The sequence below is a fragment of the Thunnus maccoyii genome, chromosome 4, assembly GCF_910596095.1.
Source record: "Thunnus maccoyii chromosome 4, fThuMac1.1, whole genome shotgun sequence".
NCBI lineage: Eukaryota > Metazoa > Chordata > Actinopteri > Scombriformes > Scombridae > Thunnus > Thunnus maccoyii.
In genome coordinates this window covers 9,200,235-9,224,628 of record NC_056536.1, presented here as the reverse complement: position 1 = coordinate 9,224,628, position 24,394 = coordinate 9,200,235, and the positions used below count along the sequence as shown (strand labels likewise).

At 39.6% G+C, this 24,394-nt stretch overlaps 2 protein-coding genes across 6 annotated transcripts in view; both read left to right on the top strand.

The window, feature by feature from the left end:
- The first annotated feature begins 50 nt into the window (after positions 1-50).
- On the top strand, positions 51-17,551 carry plekhm2 (pleckstrin homology domain containing, family M (with RUN domain) member 2). The gene is made up of 20 exons (XM_042409884.1): positions 51-1,305; positions 3,323-3,429; positions 3,826-3,935; positions 4,055-4,154; positions 4,385-4,472; positions 4,559-4,733; positions 5,386-5,445; positions 7,250-7,535; positions 7,629-8,441; positions 8,531-8,600; positions 8,968-9,058; positions 12,027-12,091; positions 12,363-12,451; positions 12,892-13,024; positions 13,329-13,519; positions 14,386-14,451; positions 14,600-14,759; positions 15,544-15,723; positions 15,867-15,983; positions 16,126-17,551. The coding sequence occupies exons 1-20, from the start codon at positions 1,246-1,248 to the stop codon at positions 16,261-16,263; spliced, it is 3,099 nt and encodes a 1,032-aa protein (XP_042265818.1). The 5' UTR covers positions 51-1,245; the 3' UTR covers positions 16,264-17,551.
- A 3,398-nt stretch (positions 17,552-20,949) lies between these two features.
- Positions 20,950-24,394, top strand: part of ano11 (anoctamin 11) — a 22,174-nt gene continuing 18,729 nt past the window's right edge. For all 5 annotated transcript variants that reach the window (XM_042409891.1, XM_042409890.1, XM_042409888.1 and 2 more), the window contains exons 1-2: positions 20,950-21,052; positions 23,680-24,290. The gene's annotated coding sequence lies outside the window, so the exon portion shown is untranslated. The remainder of the gene's footprint in view (positions 21,053-23,679; positions 24,291-24,394) is intronic.

The window sequence follows — 24,394 nt, the reverse complement described above, 5'->3', positions numbered from 1 at the left end:
GCTATTGTGCCCAGGTGCATGCAGTTGAATGAGAGAACATTTGTACCTATTTTTATAGATTAAAAACCGTTGTATTTTATGATGAGTTCAGTTTTTGTACAAATCTGAGCAAGAAAACATCACATTGTCAAACCTTCTGAATCCCTGCTCCTCCTGCGCTGTGTTTTTTCATCACTTTGTTTATGGAAAGTGTCACAACATGTGACAATAATACAATAACAGGAAATAATTAGGCATCACAATGATATACAGGATATGACTTCCCTTTGTTGATACAGTCAATATGGTAACAGAACAAAGGCTCAAAGTAATAAATAGAAATATAACAAAAGGTAGGCAATTAAATCAAATTCTTTCAAATAAAATCTTGGAGCACACTAATTGACATTTCTTATTGTTTATAAGTTGGATAGACTCAATACTTTCTAAATTCAATCAAACATGAAAAGTTCAAACGAGAACTTGGATTTATGGATGTGAAATTTTCCCAGTAAAATTAATAAACTGACAATCTGTTGAACTTAATGGCTTAATTTTTGTTTTCATAGTACAATATTACATCCTTGGCTTACAGCTTAATTGAATGGTTGGTTTGAGTGTCAAAACATCCTCATCATTTTTTTTTCTCCAGTATCCTGATGTGTGATCCATATAACAGATGTGTAGTTGTGTCTTCCTCATTTTCTTCTCACGCCACAACAAAACGCGCTGGGGATAGTGGTGACGTCACCTTCTGACGGGGGTGTAGAGCCGTTGCACAAAAAGTAACCCGAGACATCTGAGACTTTAATCAAATTAGCTATATCTCGCTGCTAGGTGAATGCGCGGAAAGGTAACCTAAAGTAGTAAATAATAGGTAATGAAACGGAATGAAACGGAAAGTATGATAAACAAATTTAGGCTGATAGTAATGAATGGTTGGATTCTTGAAACTTGCTAGCCACCCTCAGCCTGTCCGCCGTTAAAAAGTCAAGTGGCTAACTACTCGAAGCAGAGCAACATCATTTGGCTAACTGCTAAACGTATCTGTCGTCAGAGGTTGGCCTGTCACACCGCTCGCTAGCCATAACCTGATAGTTATTTATTAACGCGGCTGTCATATATTCAGTGTGTACAAAGCAGCCAAAGCTGTGTCGCTAGTTTGGAAGCCAACTGTCTTTTGAGCGCAAGATGTTAGCTAGCTAAGGCGGCGTTAGCTTTAGCAAAACAAGAGCTCTGCTTTGGGAGTCAGCTGACAGACCAGTGATGGATCAACTCAAAGTAAAGGACCGCATATTGGAAAACATCTCCCTGTCCGTCAAGAAGGTGAGTGCCTATCGGTTATCAGCTCATTTAACTAGCTGAATAATGTCACATAGGTTAATTTACGTGTTTTCACATGCTTGAATTACTGTAAGTTAGCTAACGTTAGGTCATCTATTGGCAACTTTCAAGTCGGGGGTACATTACCAGCTCGCAGTCTTGAAAGGGCCTTACCCTGACTGATAAAATTAATTAATGTATAAACCAATCACTACAAATTCCCAGTTTGCCTTCATGTTTATAGCTGCCATGTGGTAATTTCTTTTTGATTATGGAGCATAATAAAAGGCACCAACCCAGTGTTTGCTCACTGCGGCATGTGTTGTAAACACACCTGCAGCCAGTATCGTTATGCAGCGGGCACATATTTACAATATAAGGGTTAGCCAATAGATACTTGCACCTGATTTCCATTAAATTTATGAAATATTTTACATTTTTGTTAAGCTATACCCAATCTTGGAGGACTACCCTTCTAGTAATTTGATAAAGAGCACTGTTAGCTATCTTCTTCCTGTTCTCCCTGCATATTTGTATGTTTCCAAATCCATGTACATTTGAGTTTTATTTCTCATGGGCTTTCTCATTTTTGCCTGTCTCCATTATTTCCCATTACGAGTCCACCAGACACATAATCAGATGATTGCATTAGGAAGCTCCATCTTAGTGTGTTTAATGCAAGGAGCCCAGTAGTGTGTCTTACTTCCTTAACCCACATTTGTCTAATAAGTCTTTAACCCATTTACTCCATTTATTGCTTTTATCATTATAACAGCATAAGGACTGTGAAAGTGCTTATGAAATGGTATGCCTCAAGCTTCCAAGAAAGTGTACAGTGTTTACCTCAGACAAACATTGCTTAGTCATGTGGATATGGTGATCTTACTCTGGGTGAGGACTCTCAAAGCTTCTCTATCCTACACTTGGGTTGGTCATGCCTCAGGGTTCTGCAGGTCTCTGCAGGACGGAGGATCCTCAAAGAAACACTCATAGCCTCATCTGCATGAACTCACGGTATCTTTCAGTAGAGCTGCATCTAACATTGTGCTCTGTATGTGTTGATAGAAATGCAGAATTAATGTAAATGATTCCTATCCAGTAAGATACCTGCAGTGCAGTGCAATCAATAAGTAAATATTAGGAAAGTGAGACATTTCTTGTTGTTTTGGCTCTGTATGCCAGCACTTCGGATTTGAAATGAAATAATAACTATTAGTGTGAAATCACCTTTCACCTTTAATTACATCCACAAGACCTAGTAATTCTAGCCCTTTTAATACATTGTCTCCCAATTTTAGGAGACCAAAATGTTTAGGACAAATTGACTTATAAAAAAGTCATATTTCTGAGAATTTGGTGTTAGATCTTTTGCGGTCTCCAACCCACAGACATCAGTAGACACTTAGTATCTTTCCTGTTGATGCTCTGTCAGGCATGTACTCCAACCAGCTTCCCTTGCAGCTTGTTTCATGGATTCTTTGGCTTCAACTTGGTCCTCAGCAGTGGATTGAGGTCAGGTCATCGACTTTGCCAGTCAAGAACATTCCACTGCTTGGCCCGAAATTCCTTGGTCACTTTGACTATATGTTGTACTGTAGGAGAATTTTCCTGCTGCACTGTCCTAAACTTTAGGGACTATGCATTAAAGGGCTGTGATTCCTAACAGTCTTATTGTCAAACTCTGCTCATAGCCATTGTTCCATGCACACCACACACTGTGTCCCACACAAATAGTAAATTACAACCTAAGTAACGAATTGAAGCCGGTTTTAGGTATATGCAGCATAAATAATAAAAAACATTCCTCTCCATATCTATGCACCCAAGCCAGCCAGTCCTGATAGGTACAACCTGTTTAGAAAATAGACACTTTAATAAGTATAATTTAAAGATTTTATGATAACCTTTCAAGTGCAATAAGTTCTTTAAAAAAACAGTTACAACTTTGTTACTTGAAACTGAGTTAACAATTTCCCTCTCCCCTGCAAAACAAACAGCAGAAAATCATGTCTCTCTATAGTTGCAGAGTTACTTTGCAGCCTGTGAAGATGAAACTCCAGCCATCCGAAATCACGACCGCGTCCTGCAGCGTCTCTGTGAACACCTTGACCACGCTCTGCTGTATGGGTAAGAGGCTTAACTGGAAGTCACAGCATATTTATAAAAGTGTGTCAATGCACACGGAAATGTACAAAACAGGAAATGTGCATACTGCGAACAGTAATCTGATTTATTTATATCAGTCATGCATGCATTCCTTTTTATAAATCCTATTATTCTTGTGTTTTTTGGCACATATGAACAAGCCTCACAGCTCTCCATGTTAACTCTCACAATACATGCTTTTTAGGCAATTTTAACAGTTTTTAAACTCAAGCTACAAAGAACTGATCTAGGTGTGAATACTTCAAAGGATATCGCTGTCAAATTTCTGTGTAAATTGAGTTCTCTTCTGTCACTACCCTCCCCTGTCCCCTTTGTACCTCATGCACATGATATTTTTGACTGTTTTCTGCATTGCAGGCTGCAGGACATCTCTTCAGGCTACTGGGTGCTGGTGCTTCATTTCACCAGGAGAGAAGCTGTCCGCCAGATAGATGAGCTTCAGCACATAGCAACCAATCTTGGTCGAAGTGAGACATCTCTCTCTTTCACATTCAAACACACTCACATGTAGAGTACTTGGGGAGTAAAGCACCATTCCTCCTTCAATGGGTTATATACTTATACATTTTTTTACTTCTCTGTGTAGGTCGGGCATGGTTGTACCTGGCATTGAGTGAGAGCTCTTTAGAGAGCTATCTGCGGCTCTTCCAGGAGAACCAAGGATTACTACAGAAGTATTATTTCAAGTAAGTCGTTCAGTAGTCTGACCTTGATTACCTTAAAAAAAAATAGAGATCCATCCTCAGACACTCTCACAAATTGATGCGAACATGTTTAAATTTAAGTGCATCCCAGGAATTACTTTCTGTTTTTGTTAGGCTGGAGAATAAATTGATATAATGCCTCATCTTCCACTAGCAGTTTTTTAAACATTGTTCAAGTGATTTTGTGGTCAACTGATTTCTTTCTCTTTTAGGAATGCACTGGTCTGCAGCCATGACCACCTCACGCTCTTCCTCACACTGGTGTCAGGCCTGGAGTTCATTCGCTTTGATCTGGAACTGGTTAGCATATTTTTCATCCCAATATCAACACAAATGCTCAGTTAGTAACATGTCTCTAACATTCCTGTTGTGTCCTGCTGGCTCAGGATGTGCCCTATCTGGACGTGGCCCCTTACATGCCAGAATACTACAAACCCCAGAACCTGCTGGACTTTGAGGAAAGGCTGCCAAGCTCAGACAGCTTGTCCCTGCACTCCTTCACCTCCCTCACCTCCACCAACCTGGAGTGGGATGACAGTGCCATAGCTCCCTCAAGTGAAGGTAAGGTGTACTGGTTTACTCTAACCCCTGTTTTATCTGATCCTTGTTTTACCTTACCAGTATTATTGGCCAGCCAGCGTCGCCCCCCATCTACATTATGGATTCTATGGGCTGCTTTGTCTTGAAATGGCTCTAATCCGGACACTTATTATATGGAGTAATTGTGATGTGATTCTCCTGCTGATTCAATATGCTGAGAATGTCAGCCTTTATTTTTGGGTTTATGATGCGATCAGGCCCAGCAGAAATGCAAGTACACACTCATATGCTTTGGCGCAAATTCATATGGTGATGTCAAGCTAATGGCATGTTGAACCAGAGGTTAGATCGATCTTGCCAGGCACTTGTGACTCACAGACACCAAAGTGCATTTTATCAAATGCATTATGTTTGCAGAGGCTGATGGTTACAGAATGTTCTCATTGGTGATTGCAGCGCTGAGTGAATGCTTGCCCCATCGCTGTTCAACAAGTTTTGAGGCAGTTCCCCTGTTTTAGTTCCCACAGTCTATTTTTTCCTATCGATTCTGTTTTTGTTTTTTTCATATACCACATGTGATGCCATTTCTGTTTCTGTACCATGTCTCAACCTCCTCTCTACTGTCTCCACTCCATCTCTCTCTAATGTTGAATGTTATCCCTCCTTTTTTTAGATTATGATTTCGGTGACATCTTCCCCGTGTTGCAGTCAATGCCAAGTGCAGACTGGGAAGGTGGGACATTGGTCAACCCCTCCCCTTCCTGCTCTTCCATCCTCTCTCCCTCCCTTCTATTTGGCATGGCTATCCCACACTTTGGGCTTAATGCATGCTGGGTGCTCTAGCCAGTAAATACACATGTTAATATGCAAAATACAGCTAACTGGTAAAAAAAACAAAACACTGCTGATCTGAGGACATGAAACCAAGCATGGTCAAAGGGACATGGATAAAAATGCCCTCATTTTGAGGAGACCGGATTCAGTTGGAAGGCATGTGGGTTTCAATCTAAAGTTCTGTGGCACATGACTACAATTTTTTAGTGACTATATTTGGTGGACTTTGAATTAGGTGATATGTAGTTATGATTGTTACGCAACTGGATTTGATAAACAAAAATAGGTACAAACAAATCTTTATGTTTAACATGATAAGAGAATGTAACTTTATCTTATCTTATCTCAACCCTACCCACTTTAAATTCTAACTGAAAAAAATAATATCTATGTGAGTTTCATGGACTTGTATTACAGTTTATCTCACCATATCCTGCTCAAGGTGCTCAACAAAGAATTTAGGATCATCAAAGTTAACTAGTCATTGAACAGAAATATACGGCATCATCATACACAGTAAGCTGACTGGTAACTTTGGGTCATTTGGGAATTCGGTGTTGGGTGGGTACATGGAACTGTTATCTGTCATGTTGTGCATGTGTTTCTCATCAGGGGAATGATCATAATGCTCACTCTGCCTTATTGTTTACCACAGCAAGATGAATGCCTGATGTAGCTGGTACTCACCTCATCCAGTCTGTCTCCAGTCTGTCTCCAGTCTGTCTCCAGTCAATCGTGTATCTGTGTATCTTTGTGTCTGGTGTATCGTTTTTTTTGTCTTGTCTTCTTCTTTCTGTGTGACACGCGGCATTGGCCTAGATTCAGCTGAACTGTAGTGTGAGGCGAGGTAACAATCGAGAATAGTTGCTCAAGGTCAAAGAGTGCAAATGATCTTTTTGCTGTGTTTTGCTCAAGCATGTGTTTGCAGTGAGCTTGAATATACACATGTAATATGCATGTCTGTTTTATTATGAATGACTATTAATATCATGGTTTAAATTTAAATGAGCATAAAAATAATTGTTAAAAGCAAAGTCCATTCCCCTCGCTTATAGAAATAGCTGGATTCTATTGGATGAATAAGTACTACAATCATCCAAGTTTGTCCAATTTTTGTAGTTCTGATGAAGACATAATTGTAAATGAAAACAGTGGAAACAGCATCAGAGAAACTGAATCTCAGTAAACACAAAGTAACTAAATGACAAAAGCCTATATGGATTCTTGCAAATTATGATATTCAAATATTTTTTTAGTATGACCCGCCTCTAGCTACAGAAGTAATGCTTGACCAAGGCCTGTGCCACTGCAAAGAAAGCTGCTACCTGTGTACCTACTTGATGTCATACGCATCGCGTTTTGTGCCTCTCTGACCCTGCTGATAAACTACAAAGAACACTGCAGCCCCTAACATTTTTGTATGTGCTATGCTGATGAAGAAATACACAAAGTTTTTGTGAAATTGTCTCAGTGGTCAACTTTTCATTGGTGATGAAAACATAGACAAAATAAATCATCCATCATGTGTATAAATAGAAACAACTCTACCCTAAATTACTTTCTATTGTTAAACTTTCTGTCTACGTTTGTCACTCAACGCATCAGTGAGACAGTACCAAAAATTTTGTGTATTTCTATGACTATAAAAGAAAATGTGAGTGATTGCTGCCTTTGTGGTAACTCAGTGTCGGTTTTGATGGTAGAGGGTGACCTGACCGACCAGGCCAGCTGCCCGCGATCCAGTGGCTCTGACCCCCAGACAGTCATCAGCGACACAGTGGTCCTTTCCACCGGCACTGTCAAGGTGAAGGTAGCTCATCTTTCCCCACACAGTCCCACGTTTAGATACAACCCCTTCAATGAGGACTCGGACACTAATACCACCAACACCTCAGCCGATGTCACGCCGGTTCATGTGGCCAGCTGTTACAATGCCACCACCGCTGGAGATGACACAGAGAGCACCAACAACGAGCTGGAGGTCATAAGGTACGGTAGATACAGCGTCAGTTACTTGTTCGCATTTTATTTGTATAGTTAATCAAATTGTATTTAGAACAGCTAACCTCTCTGGTCTTCCAGGATGGCCAGACGAAGGAAACCAGCCAAGAAGCGACGTGGGAAAGGCTCCACAGATTCCAGCAGCAGCATCCATAACTCAGTCTCCTCTGAGCACATGGAAATTGACAACAGCCTCCAAGGCTCAGACGATGTAGACTCATTAAATTGCACTGTAATTCATCTTGATGCTGAAGGAGAGTTGAGGAGAAGCAGGGCGGGAACAGAGGTTGTGGAGGAAGGGGATGAAGATGGGGCAGAAGGCCTCCTACGGCTCCCTGAGATGACAGACACCTCGATGGATAGTGTGGGCCAACCCCTCAGTGAGGTCATGGACCGGCTCAATGGGGTTCTGGATAGGGAGGAGGCCTGGGATAACCCAGAGGACGAGGAGAAAAATGGCAAAGGCTGTAACCAGGGCCCCGAGCCCCCTGCACAGCAGCCCTTTCGAGAAGATTCAGGCGGCAAGCCACCTGACCCAGCCCCAGGAGAAACGTCTCACGCCCCTCTGGCCACAAGCCCCAACCTCCTGCAGGCCTCTCCTGTGCCTACAGACTTATGCTGCTCTACCCCCAACAGTCCAGACTCTGCTCCCACGGGTGGTGGCCACCATGACTCTACAGAGCATAGCAAGTCGCAGACTCTTTCAGGTGGCCATGAAGATGAAGGAAAGGCAAAAGCACAAGCAGGACAGGAGTCCAACATGAAGAACGGAGGGCAAGAAGTACAAGAAGGAGAGGAAACAGACAAGAATGAGTTTACTGCTGAGGAGGCAGAAGAACAACTACAAGAAGAGAAGCTTAGTCCCTCAGAAAGTTCTCATCCTGCAGAGTTTAAGTAAGGAGTTCCTATAAATTTGTCTTTTGTTGATGTAATATTGTCTATTTGTAATGTGTGGTTAATTTTCTTGACTCTTCATATTTCAGGGTGGATAACAATCACTTGCTTCTTCTCATGATCCATGTATTCAGAGAGAATGAGGAGCAGCTCTTCAAGGTAACGACTGAGGCGCTATTCTTTATTCGTTGTGACACTACTAAAGTTAGATCTTTGGAGAAAACTTCAATGTATGTGCTAAGTATTTGTTTAATAGTGCTTTCCTTTGCCTTTCAACTGGCCTGTTAGGAGTTACGTTTAAGTTAATTGTCTGGAAAAGTAATCTTCTTTCACTCAGTTTTCAGCCAGGAAAAATGGTAGTTTAGGTATTGATTGACTCATACTTGTTTTGACACTGAAGAAGTGGTTTGGGAACAATTGCTTGTTGGAAGTGTTGCAAGGCTTTGTCAGTTGCCTCACTAGTGAACAGTACACTATGAGTGTGGCGGTTGCAAGTACTTGACACAATTTATCTTTGTGTTTTCAGATGGCGAGGATGAGTACAGGCCATATGGAGGGCGACCTGCAGCCCCTTTACCTGCTGCTGACTGACTGTTACATCTACCTGCTTAGGAAGGGTCAGTAGCTACAAACTCAACACACCATGCTTTGACTTCATTTCATTATAGTCAAGTCCAGTCAAGTTTATTCATACAGCACATTTCATATGACAGATGTAGACTCAGTGTGCTTCAAGATAAAAAAGATGACAAAAAATAGGCAAAGATCTTTTTTTTTTTTAATTTTGAATACAGAATTATACAATACAAAGTACAGAACAACAAAGCAACACTGAAACAAACCAAAAAAAATACACATCATTCTTTGTATATATGTGTTTATGTATAAAGGATGAGAAACAAGACATAACAAAACAGACAAGACATGATGAGACAAGACAGACAAAACCAGACAAACAGGGTCGATGGGACAAACTGCACATTGCGTCTGCTTGTAGATTTGTTAGAGCATAAAGAAAAATAAAATAAAAAATACAAGTTGAAAAGAATAGTTACACATACACTTATATTGGGGGCCATTTGTAGAAAGAGGAATCAGCGTTGAAGGTATTTTAGAAACGGGGAGCAAGTGTTTTCATAGAAATCAATGTTGTTTTTTCGAAGATTGGACACATAAGGGCATGCTGATCTTGGATAGTGAGCAAAGATCATACATGACAAAAACATGTAAGATAAGAACATATAAGATAAGAAGGTATTACAATAAAAAGGGAATAAGATAAAAATAGGTTATTATTATTTAAAAAAGGGAATAATAATATTAATACTGATTCTAAAATAAAAGTTTTACCTGTTAACTACATACATTAAACCTAACTAAAAGCTTGTGAAAAAAAGATATGCTTTTAAAAGAGGACACTGTTGTAGGACCATAATGACTGAAGGCACCATAAACTGATGTAGAATGTATTCTCGGTATAGTGAGGAGACCTTTGCTTGATGATCTAAGGGATCTGTCCAGTCTGTACTCAGTGAGTATGTCAACAACGTAGGTAGCAGCTAAGTCATTCATAGATTTAAAAACGGTAAGAAGTATTTTAAAATCTATTCTTTGTTTTACTGGGTCGAGACAGTGAAGAGAAGATAAAATAGGAGTGATATGTTAAAACGTTTTGGTTTTAGTTAATAACACCTGCTCTGTCATTCTGGCAAAAAATGCATTACAGTAATATAGTCTATTAGAAAAAAAATCATGATTCAGCTTTTCAGAGTCTGACTGTGACAGGAAGCATCTAACTTAAGATATATTTCTGAGCTGATAAAATGCAGTCTTGATGATAGTAGATATGTGCTTCTGGAAGTTAATATCAGTGTCTAAAATCTCCCCCATGCTTTTTGCGTGCTTACAGGGTTTTAGTGGACCCAAGTGGGAGCATATACAAATAAACTGTAGTGGGCCAAGAATTGACCCTTGAGGGACTCCATATGGAATACACAAGTAATGAAAGCCAATTAGGAACTGTGCCTCTAAGGCCTAAACAGTGTTCAAGGCACTGAAGAAGAATTATATAGTCAGCTGTGTCGAAGGCTGCACTGACGTCAACAAGTACAAGAATAGAAACTTTATGGTTGTCAGAGCTAATTTTAGGATCATTAACAACATGGACCAGGGTAGTTTCTGTACTGTGCTTAAATCTAAAACCAGACTGGTAAACATCAAACAAATTGTTAGATGACAGATACATATGTAATTGTTTGTATACAACCTTTCAAGAATTTTTAACAGGATTGGAAGGTTAGAGATCGGTCTGTAGTTCTCAAAAACACATAGATCATGATTACTCTTTTTCAACAATGGTGTTATAATAGCATGTTTGAGACCTGTGGGAAAGAGTCCATAGAGTAGGCAGGCATGAACAATATTACATCATCTACCAAACAGCTGAAAACATTGTTGAACAACTTAGTAAGCATTGGGTCAAGAGCATATATTGCAGAACTTAACTGCTGCACCACTTCTTGTATTTCACTACGTTGAATGGGAGGGAAGTTGGACAGAGTGTGGTCAACATGGAACTGAGTTAAGACTGTGGAAGAAGAGAGGTCACACCGATCAGCAGAGGAAGCCACATTATTACTCCTAATATTGGAAATTTTTTATTTAAAGCATGAGGCAAATTCATTGCATTTCTCTGAAGAGTGGAGCTCAGCAGGTATTTGTTTGAGAGTCTAGATTTTTTTCATTTATTTGTTATATTTACTGAGCAGGTTTTTATAGATATTATAATCAACCTGCAATTTGATCTTAGGCCACTTACGCACTCAGATCTGCGGCAGGTTTTTTTAGTGCCCTCGCTCTCTCCACATTCCTCCAAGGTGCTTTTCTTTTACCAGAAATAAACTTAGTTTTTATAGGCGCAATGACATCCATAATTTGTGTTACTGACAAGTTAAAATTATTGACCATATTTTCACACAATGACAAGGAAAGCAAATTAAAATCAGAATGTGACCAGATGTGTCTGCACAAATTGAGTATCTTTTGACAAATTCTAAACCATCAACATGTTTTAGCTTACGAGCAACATTGAAAAAAATTTAAAAAAGTGATCTGAAATCCCAACATCTAGAGTGCACTTTGGAGTTACATCAAGGCCTTTAGAAATAACCAAGTCAAGAGTGTTAAAAGGGTGAAACAGTGCAAGTCATATGTTTGGACATACTGATTTGAGCATCAGTAGTCACAATACATTTTTACACAGAGGAAACAAGCCTTGATATCTTAAATTGACCATGACTGTGGAAACTAATTGTGTCCTTCTGTACTAGCAACTCCAAGAGTTTCTATTTCTTAAAGATCCTTTCAAATCTGAGATGAATTGTGAGATGTGTGACCACTGTGTCAAATCAGTTAGATGACAAAGTTTCTACCATTGCAATTGTGCTTCATTAGTCCCATATGATCTTACGCAATGGTCTAGCAAGTGGGAACAATTCTTAATAAGGTTATTTTGCAGGCAGAAAATACCTAATTTCGACATGTACTCATTGCATGTCTTGGTTGTATTTTTGTTTTTCTCCACAGGTGCAGCAGAGAAGCCTTACACAGTAGAAGACGCTGTTTCCTATAATGAGCTGGACTATCTTTCAGTAAGTACAGCAAGGATTTGCTATTTTCTTTCATTTGTCCATGGGTTAGGCTGCTATTATTTTACATACATGTGTTTTTACTCTCAGTTTCATGTTGTCTTCTTACGGTTATCTAAAGGAATCTTTCAAAGTTTGTTGATGTTACAAACACAATGTCTGTATAATCCTCCTCACAAACACTGTAGACTCAAGCATAAGGTGTCATGTGGGACGATGGAGTGTGAAGTTAGTTTTATGTCTAATAATGAATCGTAATGTTGTTTTCCTTTAGGTGGGCCTTGACCAACAGACAGTGACAGTTGTTTGCACCAACAGACGAAGAAAATTCCTTTTGGACACAGCTGATGCCTCGCTGACTGTGTGAGTGTGCCTGTATCTTTGTGTCTGTGTCAGTCTGCTCTGGTCCACTTGTTGTCACTACACCCACACTGAGCTCAGTTGGTTTCAGTTCATTTAAGTTGACAAATAGACACAGACAGAAACTAAACCAAAATGCTTTGGGGATGAGGGTTATCATTCAGGGTCCATCACAGTCTCAACAAGATTTATGCTATCAGCTGCCACCACTCTCCTCTCTTCTTCCTCTGCCCTGTCTTCTGGCATGGTAGAGGAAGACCCACCCTCTTGAAGCTTGGCAACCAATCAAAATAACAACCTTTGACCATGAAACTTCATGAGGCTGTTAAATCACCATTTAAATGCCATTTCTACACAGGAATATTTACGTTACAAAACTAGACAGGACACATCTCAAACTGCATGCGTTTTTTATCCAGTCCTTCCTTCTCCTTTGTTTTCAGCTGGTTCCTGTCTATTCTCAAGTCAGCCATGGTCAAGGGTTGTCGTGAGCCTCCGTATCCCTCCGTGCTGACTGACGCCACCATGGAAAAACTTGCACTCACTAAGTTTATCTCCCAGGAATCTCACTGTGAGGTAAAGACATGTTAAACGTCACACACAGTTCATCACAGGTTTGTTCTTTACAGAAAGAAGGCTGGCAAAGCTTATAGCTTACGCATGAAGTATAATCCTTTAATCCTCTCCTGTAAATGACACCTGTGTTTGAGTCCCATGACTGCGGGAAGTTGCATGTAGTCATAATATCTTAGTCTTTTTGTAATTCTAAAAAGGTTGAGAGTCCCAGCTTTTCACTCATTCCCAAAAGGTTCCCTTTTTCACTCTATTCTTATGCTGACTTATAAAGCAGTGGTAAACCAATATTTGCTTGTTTCTTTAGGTTTATGAAGTGTCTATCCAACTGTATTCACTGGTCCACTGGGAGGATCCTATGGACATGACTTTGTCACCCCAGGGTGTCCCACCAAGCTCTAGATTACCTTCCAGTGCCAAGGAGGGGATTGTGCATTACAGAGCTGGAACCACCTACCTGGGCAAAGAGCTGTGGAAAAGCTGCTACCTCGTCCTCAGGTACGGGCAGGTTTTACCCATCAGTCTCCTTCTCAACTGGTATTAATACGTTATATTGGCTGAGTTCCATGCTACATACTGTTCATCTGACATTAAAAGCATGTTTCCAGTTACACTTTCCCTCACAAAAGCATTAATGTCACTTCCATTGTAATATTTATGGACTGTGAGACTGACACCTAAAATATTGTATTCTGAAAAAACAATTTTGAGTTTTGACTTCAAACAATCCCCAGTACTTAATTGCCCCACTTCACTCTTTTGACTTTAAGAAAAAATGCCAGACATATTGCAAGTGAGGTTTCCTTTTGGCTTTTTTACCCCTTTCAACATCTGCTATTGCCAGACATGCTGAAAGCCTGAGCTCTGTTTGTGCTCCCTTTATAGAGCCTAGCAGATTTCATGCCAATCTGTCCAGTGGTACACAATATAATATAAAATGCATGGAAGGGGCTGACACTTTCTTGGCAATGGCCTTACCTCTTACAGGAATCATAATAATATTTTAAAATTCATGTGGTCATAATTTATTTATGGTGCATCTTTGTAAGAAACCTAAAAGCTACACTAGTGGCCCCTAGAGGCCCAGCCAGATCAAAATAGTTTGAAACAATTGTGTGATTGACATCCACACCATTTCAGTTACACCAATGAAAAAGTGTGTCCTCAAAAGTTAGTATAAAGTAGAATTAACACCTGTCTGACACCAGCTAGACAAAAATCATTATCACACATTACAGTCTGGGCTGTTGTGTTAAATTGTATTATTTTGTAAGGTGTTCCTGTTATTTTGTCCAGACCCTCTTAATATTATATATTACATGATATAAGAGCTTCTGATAAATATTTGTCCTGTTTCCTTGCAGCAATGGGATTCTCTACCTGTATGCAGAAAGAACTGATGTGACACCTCTGCTGTCAGTCACCATGCGGTAAGCTTCAACTGGCTGATAGATCAGACTGGAGATGGTTAACCTGCGATGCATTTAGTGTTCAAAAGCAATAAACATTAAGGGGAAGAAAAAAAATATGTTCACTTATATAATTTCACACTCTTTGTGCCCCTTCATTCCTTATTAGTGGAGAGCACTGTGGTGGCTGCCGTCGCTCAAACAGCACAGAGCGTCCACATGCCTTCCAAGTCATCCTGACAGAGCGCCCCCCACTGGAGCTCAGTGCCAACGATGAACAGGACATGGCTGACTGGATGCTGCTGCTCTGCCAGTCTGTCTCCAAAGGGGTAAGGAGGGAGACTCGCATAGTGCATACACCCAGTATTTAAAAAAAACTTTTGTTTTCTGTTTCTAATATTGGAGGTACAACATCTTAATAGATGGAGGGACACAATGATGGGTGTCATACACTCTGTTCATTAGTGCACACAGGTCTAAACAGTCCATAAACAAACTTCTTCAAACTTATATTTAACTTTGCATGTACATGATGTAAGCCTAGATACTTTGCAACAATCAGTCACATGATCTGTCCATTCAGCCGTTACGGAGGAGGAGTTAGTCTGTCTTTGAAGGAATTAGTCTGTCTTTGAACTATGACCATTTTTCCGGCAATAATGCAACTACATGGACTCCATGTGCATTTACTTTAAGTAAAAATAATTCAGTCATATTGAAATGGAACAAACAGTGCACTTGTTCTAGTGATAATGACACATAAAGACCTCTTTGTGGTATCTCACACATTGTTATGCTTAATTCAAGCTTAATGCAAGCAAGTGGGAAGCTCATCAAACTCAAGCTGAACTGGCTTTCCACACAGCTTTCAGCTAGAAATGCATAAATGCTCCATGACAAATAATCCCTGTCAGCATACACTGTGCTGCCTGTACAGACTGTTTCCTCCCTGAAAAAGCTCATTAGGAATCAATTACAACAGATGTTCATTATATTCAAGAGACATTAGGATTTTGCTTGTAGAAATTCTTTTATGCATAGTGTCAGTGGATTAATTGTTTGATTGATTAATTGTCCACTTGATATGTTAACCTACAACCACCTCACCTCCAGGTCATCCCTCAGGGTGTGGCGCCCACACCATGTATCCCATGTTGCCTGGTTGTGACAGACAGGAAGCTGCTAACTTGCCATCAGGACTGTCAGACCAGCTTCTTCCGTTCGCTGGGCAGCGCTGATATCTGTGATGTCATTGCTGTCAGCCTAGAGGCCGACAAGGAGTACTGTGTCATTGTGAGTGGCTATCTCATGGTGTAAACATTAATTAATGACCCAGTACAAGTGTACAGTTCTTGTGTGAAGTAGCTTTCATTTAGGACTTTTATAAACCTTTACACTGAGATTTTTCCCATTCTCTCCCGCTGTTTTGTGGGTAGGAGTTTGCAGCTGATCGCTCTCAGTACCTCCCTCCATGGGTCTTATACTTCAGTGGATGTGAAGAGAGAGATCGCCTGCTGGAGGTGTTGGACAACACATGGAAAGCCATTTTCCAGGTGGGAAGATACTGACGTTCTCAGAGGTTTAAGGGGAAAAATGCAGTAATATTACAATAATTCTAACATTTGCTCTCCCAAAATATCAGCATATAAGAGCTTAAAGCCAACAACTGCTCATACACGTCCTTACTGTTCACAGGTTGACCTTCCCCATAATGAGGTATCCGATCCATCGGTGCAGAAGCGTTGTGGTGAGGCCCTCGCTCTGATGAAGAGCGCCTGGCAGCGGGCAGACAGTCTGGCTCGAGGCAGAGCCCAACGTGAGCCCTGGTGCTGACAGACACACACACATACCTGTGGGTAGCCACTGAGACAGACTGATAATGAAACAGTCTGATATAGCTCCAGGATAGATGGATTTAACAAATAACAGTCTGTGTTACTGCAAACTGTTGAGAGTTCTGCGCTGAAAGTCTGAGATACACTAATCAGACATGGTTACTGGTCGTAGTACTACAGCATAAACCTGTGATCCACCTCTAATTCACTACAGAAGTAACAATGCATATGGCAAATCACAACGCAGTGATGCATCAGTAAGACCTTCTCACATGAAATGAAATGAATGAACCTCCAGAGAGTTACAATGGATTTTATATTAGCAGAAATAGCAGCAATGTAGAACAGATATGCTGAATCACTGGTTGACCTTCAGTAACAAACATTGGGTGATCAAGGAAGTTTTAGTGTCACATGATGTGATGTATACTTCCTGCTAAATTGAATCATTGTTTTAAAATGAACACTGAAATGGAGATTTCCTCTTTTAACCGTTGACTCCATTGAGATGTAGATGGGATTGAAAACGATAAAACCACATATGTAGTACATCAAGGAAGCTGAGTGACGAGAAGGATGCAAAGCAGCTTCCCTGCACAGTGAGATAAAAGAATTATCATTGATTTCTTAAGAAAAGTCAATCTGTATTCTTCTTGTGGTGTGTATATATAGAGAAAGCCATATATGAAGGGGGGGGCGGCAGCTGCTTGTTTGCGATGTGGAAAAGTTCACTCCTCGCCTTGCACAAAACAAAAACTAAAAAATCAGTAATGCTTACTGCGGCTCGTACAACTATGTGAAGATAAAAGCCACTTCTTGCTTTCAACAGTTACAAGATGTTCTGCTGAACTTTAACTGTGGTAAAATTATAGTGCAAATGCACAGCGCTGTACAGTATTACAGTGCATTATCACTGATGGTTGTGGATGTGTCTGATATTCGGTTTTGGTTCGTCTAAGGTCACACTGTACCTCTACACTGAATTATGTACAACAGTTTTGTTTTTTTTTTTCCTAAGAGAATGTGGATCTGAATTTATATATATACAGTTGAAGTCAGAAGTTTACATGCAACTTTAAACTCAGTTTTTCATGATTCCTTCCTGACATTTAGTCCCAGTAAACATTCCCTGTCTTAGGTCAGTTAGGACCACTACTTTATTTTAAGAATGTGAAATGTCAGAATAATAGTAGAGAGAATGATTTAGCTTTTTCTTTCATCACATTCACAGTGGGTCAGAAGTTTACATAAGCTCAGAATTTGGTAGCATTGTTTTAAATTTTTTAACTATTTAACATTTCGGGGCCTTCCACAAGCTTCTCAAAATAAGTTCCTGGAATTTTGGCCCATTCCTCCCAACAGAACTGGTGTAACTGAGTCAGGTTTGTAGGCTTCCTTGCTTGCACAAGCTTTTTCAGTTCTGCCCACAAATTTTCTATTGGATTTAGGTCATGGCCTTGTGATGGCCACTCCAATGCCTTGACTTTGTTGTCCTTAAGCCATTTTGCCGCAACTTTGGAAGTATGCTTGGGGTCATTGTCCATTTAGAAGATCCATTTGCAACCAAGCTTTAACTTGGTTAAAGCTTGATGTTGCTTCAGTATATCCACATAATTGTCCTTCCTCATGATGCCAACTTCACGGTTGGGATGGTGTTCAGCGGCTTGCAAGCCTCTCCCTTCTTCCTACAAACATAATAATGGTCATTATGGCCAGGCAGTTCAATTTTTGTTTCATCAGACCTGAGGATATTTCTCCAAAAAGATCTTTGTCCCCATGTGCAGTTGCAAACTGTAGTCTGGCTTTTTTTATGGTGGTTTTGGAGCAGTGGCTTCTTCCTTGCTGAGCAGCCTTTCAGGTTATGTCGACATAGGACTTGTTTTACTGTGGATAGAGATACTTTTGTTCCTGATTCCTCCAGCATCTTCTTGAGGTCCTTTGCTGTTCTAGGATGACGGCTGTGTGGTCCCATGGTGTTTATACTTGCAAACTATTGTTTGTACAGATGAACGTGGTACCTTTTGGTGGTTGGAAATTGCTCCTAAGGATGAACCAGGCTTGTGCAGGTCCACAATTTGTTTGTCTTGGCTGATTTATTTTGATTTTCTCATGATGTCAAGCAAGGAGGCACTGAGTTTGAAGGTAGGCCTTAAAGTACATCCACAGGTGCACCTCTATTGACTCACATGATGTCAGTTAGCCTATCAGAAGCTTCTATAGCCATGACATCATTTTCTGGGATTTTCTAAGCTGTTTAAAAGCACAGTCAACTTAGTGTATGTAAGCTTCTGACCCGCTGGAACTGTGTTATAGTGAATTATAAGTGAAATAATCTGTCTGTTAACAGTTGTTGGAAAAATAACATGCGTTATACACAAAGTAGATGTCCTAACCGACTTGCCAGAAATATAGTTTAACATGAAATCTGTGGAGTGGTTAAAAAATGAGTTTTAAGGACTTCAACCTAAGTGTATGTAAACTTCCGACTTCAACTGTATGTATATGTCCCTCTTGCACTGTTACATGACATGCTCATGCCTGTTTCGTCTATCTGGGATCTTGCTTTACCAATGTAAATGTTGTCGTAAATTCTATCAGGAAATGCAACAGATTTGCCTTTTTCTCCACTCTGTAGAGACAAGTGGAGGCTTCCATGCAGACTTGCACATTGTTTTCGCTGTTAGTCTTTTTTGAATGGTATCAGTTGTGGGTTTGTGTTAATATCATATTGTGTTTTTTTCATTTCCATTTTAAAGAAAGTGGGAACAACTGTTACTAAATTATTCAATTGAGTGGTGACATTTTCTTGGTATTGAATTTGTGTCTGCATTAGCAGAAGTGTACCTTTAGTGTGGGTAAGTATAGAAGAATTATGGTCTGCGTGAAAAAAACGTAAACTGATTTAACAAAGGAGAGCTAGCAGTTGTTTTGGCTTCTCCATTATATTTTGCACCAGTGATTGGTGGCATCATACTGTACTGCACAGTAAGATCCACTCCACTAGATTAGAACATCCCATTAGTTGTCATAGAGCGGTATAGGACCATGTTTGAGGTTTATAATATCCTTAAATAGCCTTTCAACTTAGAGCAAGTGTAGCATCTGTTCATAGCAGATGAGTGATTTTAAATAGCCTGTAATATCATCAAATATTAAAGCTTTACTCGGAGAGAGAATAAGAATTAGAAAGCAAACACTTTTTAGTTTCCCCACTATTCTAGTCAGTAAATAGCAATGCATGTGTCCTTGACATTAACGCTGATTAGACTACTGCAGCTCTTACAGTGACAGTGTATAACTGCTCTCATTGCAAGGCTCAGATAAGTGTGAGGTTTTTTTTGCAATGACAATGTTGCCTTTATGACAACCCTTGACTGAACTGGATGAAATGCCCAATTCGTTTAAATTAAATGAATCACAATTTTCCTTTTTGTAGTTGCCTTACAGTGTACAATGTGGCTGACTTTATTCGAATATTTAAACAATCGTCAATGTTCATGTTGTGGTTCTGGTTTCTTTTGTGAGACAAGTCAAAATACATAATGTATGTATGGCTGGGTATCAAACCTCAATACTGTCTGAACACTGAGCTAATGGTAGTCATGCCAGACATTGCATATTCAGTAAAGTACAAAAATTCGGGTTTTGAATTGATACCTGTCTCAAAAACTTTCAAACGATACCCAGAACCAAACATATGTCACTAATGTATGTTTGTACAAATGTACGTCTTTCTCGGCTACACTGTAATACTCAAATGTCAGCATTAATCAGTGCTTTAAGACTTTCTAAGTGCCATTTGGTCTCCCTCATCTTCCGCTCCTTTACAAAGAAATCTAATCTCAGGTGAAAAAGGTACTTCACATCCAAAACCTTAAGAATCACCATGCATTTTTTTATTGCTGCTGTTTTGTCTAATGCGTCTTTTTTAAATCCCTGTTTCTATTTTGGTTCCTCGCATGCACCATGGAGCATTATCAAGTTATTTTGCGCACAGAGAGGAGGCTGTAAAGTGATAACAATGGTGGTAATGGTTTTACTTAAAAGTCCTTTAATAATTCAGTAGATTCCAAAACAGGATAAGTTGGCTGTGGAGTTGGAATCGTTTCCCCTACTGATTATTGAAGGACTTTTTGACCAGAGAGAGCGTAGTTGCAATAGTTGGACTTACTTGAAATGTTTTTTGGATTATCAAAAAGAAGAAATTTACTGCTGGGAGAAGTTATGGCCCATGAAGTGTATATAAAGGAAAAAGTCCAAGTTAGTCTTTGTGAGCAGTGTTTTGAATGTGAGACATTGCTGGCCAATGATGGATGACATCTTTTAAGTGATGCATTTGGAAAAAAACGCTTTTTGATTTTGTTCATAAATGTATACTGCATATAGTATTCGTATTATGTTTAGCAATTTTATTGAAATGTAAATAGAGCACTAATCAAATTTAACTCACACTCACACATAAAGACATGCATGTCCAGAAGGTTTTATACAGTTCATAATGGTAATAAATGTACAAATAAACCTTTGTGAAATGGATGGTGTAACCGAATAAATTGAAATGAAACCTTGTCTCCTGTGGTGATATTCCATAGTATACACCAATATCTGTGCTTTTAACATCTATGTTTCTGTTATAGGTCAAACCAGTGAAATGCAGTGTGTTAAAAACATAAGGACAGAGTAGGGATCTCTGGCACAACTTCATCTACTGCCAAGGTGCATGATGAAGAAAAGAAGTCGGAAAACATAAAGACAGTCATGTTAGAGCAGGGACAGAAGATTGACAGGTAAGAGACCAGCTGTGTTAGGTCAGTTAAATAAAATGTAGTCTTCACTGCATTCTGCATCTTTTTGCTAAAATCAACCAAAAACACCAGTGACACAATGATATATTGTCAAATAAGTGTCGTCAATTGTAGTTTACTGTACTTTTTAAGAGACTGTGTCTGAGATATACCAAGTTTTTATGATGTTGCAGTTCCTCCCAGTCACCAACAGAGGTCACATAGTTTCTCTTAAAACCTGTTTTAAAACTATTATCAGGTGTGTGATCTAATGCCAACAGCCAGCGAGGCCTTATCATTAAACATCAGTAGCTGACATCATGAATGTTATTGCGTCTGAATGGGAGCAAACCTGCAACCAGCTTATACAGTCTTGTGAAAAGCTTTCCCAGAAAGGAAGAGCAGCAGCTGTTGTAGCAGCAGATTAATGGTCATGGTTTTGAAACATTCAGCAGCCTCATATGGGTTTAATGTTCAGGTGTCCACATACTTATGGTTATGTAGTGTGTTTATTAAAGGTACAGTTGCTGAGCACCATGTCCTTTTACAGAATTGCCCCATTTTCATGTTACTCACATTTCCAGTTGCAGTAACCCAGCACAACCTCTACCTTTTACAGCTTTTCACCACTGAGAAGCTTCACAACAGCATTTAGGCTGGTAAATGACTCGCTTAAGGGGCTGTTGACAGGTTATTTTGTGTAAGACAAAGCCTTTCCTTTAAATCCATTGATTCCTATTTATTTTGAAATGTGGAAAATACTGAAATGAATTAATTTTGTCAAAGCAAAAGAGAATACTGTATGTCTCACCATCTGTCATCTTTGGATTGATCATGTAGTTTGCAGCACTTTACTAAGACAGCAGAGGTTGACATTTTACATACGGAAACCACAATTAGGACATTTCGAAAATGTTGAGAGCACAGATCCACTTAAAGATAGTTAGGTTGAGATAAATTTATGTTGATTATAACTAAAGATGTTAGGAACTGTAGTGAAAATAAGAGAAGACAACATTCAACACAGCATAGAGCAGTTAATGTTCACAGCCTCTGGTAGTATTTATCATCATTTTGTAGTTGCTAGGGCAACAAAAATTACCACTTGTCCTGTTCAGACACATTTTTATCATTTTAATAACATAATAATATCATCTTGGATGTACTTGTGCTGTTACCATGGTTTCAAGGCATTATTTCAACAAGACAAAGCTGGATCAACACTGATGAAAGGGAAGTGTTTTTTAATCCTTATTTCAAGGAGTGACGTAGTAAAAGGGCTCAATGATTTTTTTTTTGAAGAACAGGCCAACACAGCAGGGACCACAACATGAGACTAAAAGAGAAAGTAAAAGAAGCACAGATATCAGCCAGCATCCAGGGAACTGGGAACAACCTAAGAACAGGAATGCTTGTTTCAGATGTTTGCAATGAAGCAGCACTGATAGAGAAGGATGCTGAGGGTGCAAGGCAGCATGATCACAATCAGAATGATTCAGCAAGTATCGAGCCGAGGAAGAGAAACACTGTCAGATTGTTGAGATGGATGATAAATAAAACAGCGTGGGTTGTGTTTCTTTGGGATGTACAAAGTAAACATAAGAGTAAGGAAAGATGGGAATAATGTTTGTCAAGTAAAAATGGAAAAATTAAGAAACAAAGGTGAAGACAATACCAGTTGTGGCCCTAAAACAGGTGGAACTTTTCTAAAACAATTCAAAACCCAGTATTACCACCATTCAGACCACCCTGCCCGACTAAGTGTTTGGATACAATTAAAAGCATACTGATAATTAAAGCCTTACCAGTAGTAATGATAAAATGTCCTAGGGGTGAAATGAAAAGGATTTATCCCCTTGGGTCCATGAATGTGCTCAGTAAATGTCATGCAAATCTGCCTGTTAGATGTCTTGTGTGCAGAACTGACACCTTGCCCTGAGGTTGGAGCTATAAGAAAGCTCATATAGTGTTGGAAGTAGAGAGGGTTCATCTTCTGGGGAGCATGAATGTGCTTAGTAAATATCTTTTGTGCAACTGGAAATGTTTTGACCAGTAAAGAAGGATGAACGCTGGATATGAGTGCTCCTTTCTGACTGATATTTATGAAACACAAGCCCATGTCTGATCACTGCAAGATCATATTGTGCTTATTAAATATTTTATCACACATATTCACAGGAACAGACCGACCGACCTTGTTTTCTCTTCAGAAAATGTTTATTTTCACAAAGAAATTGCATTGCTATGTTTTGATATTTCAGATATTTCATGTGTAATATTACAGTTATCAGTAATGTGAGGTTGTATTGTATGTATACAGATTGACAAAATCACCCCCAAAATTGTTTTTAGTTGGTGAATGCAATGCTGTTCTGCAGTGAACTCTGGTCTATTAATTATCCAGACAGCATGCCATATTTTTACCCATTAAATGAAACTAGTGTTTAAAGCATATTGTGCTTTCCCTCATTTACTCTCCAGTTTCTCACTTTCTAATGCAATTTTAATACCTCACTCTCCGTTAGCTGTACACTTCCCTGCTTCTTAACACTGCCTCCCTTTTCCTCCTCCTCCTCCTCCCTACTTATCCTTTCACACTCTTTTTACATTCTGCTCTGTTTTGACTGCAGCAATGCGGTCGACTGAAAAGGAGGAGGAGTGTTGGAGAAAAAATAATGACACATTTAGTGCTGATGCATGTGGAGGAATCACGAATATTTGCCATCAGCATTTGAAGGAGCAATCTCAGTGTCATGCCCGTGATGATGTATCAGGAAAGAGAGGTGGAGTTTATTTTCTTGTTCTGTTAATAATTCATGCCAACTGTGTGAACGTTTCCACACCGATTAAACGAAATGTGGGAAGCAGCTTGTATGGATGAGGGAATGCCCGATAGATCACAGAGGTTCCCCCCTCACATGTTTTATTCTTCATAATGAACATGTTTGTGAGAGCCCTGGCTTTACTCTCCAACCCTCTGCCTCTGACTGACTATTACATTATTTATGATGTGGGGATGTGAGCCGTGCTGTATATCCTGATGTACATTTCCTCTGCTGAAATGCAGAAAAGTACAAGCTGCTGCCTGCATGTTAGGTCAGTTACGGTATTCTACAGCTATCTAGCTGTGGAGCAGAGGAGCATGACGGATGCAGAGATAGAGAGGAGGGAGAGGACAAGGAGAGCACAGATTGCTGCAAATTCAGACTTTATCAGCAGCCTCGTCTTAACCACAACAAAGGTACAGTATCAACCTTTTTTTTTTTTACCCTTTTCAGCCTCTTCCTTCAAATCATGTGTGTAGTTGTGTGAAATACTTGAGTGATAAGCATTTTTTTCTCACTG

Excerpts from the sequence above, each read along its gene's own strand:
- plekhm2 (XM_042409884.1), top strand. The coding sequence starts at position 1,246 with ATGGATCAACTCAAAGTAAAGGACCGCATATTGGAAAACATCTCCCTG. Across the intron at positions 8,601-8,967 it reads ATGAGGAGCAGCTCTTCAAG|ATGGCGAGGATGAGTACAGG; the intron begins GTAACGACTGAG and ends TTGTGTTTTCAG. Across the intron at positions 14,452-14,599 it reads CTGCTGTCAGTCACCATGCG|TGGAGAGCACTGTGGTGGCT; the intron begins GTAAGCTTCAAC and ends ATTCCTTATTAG.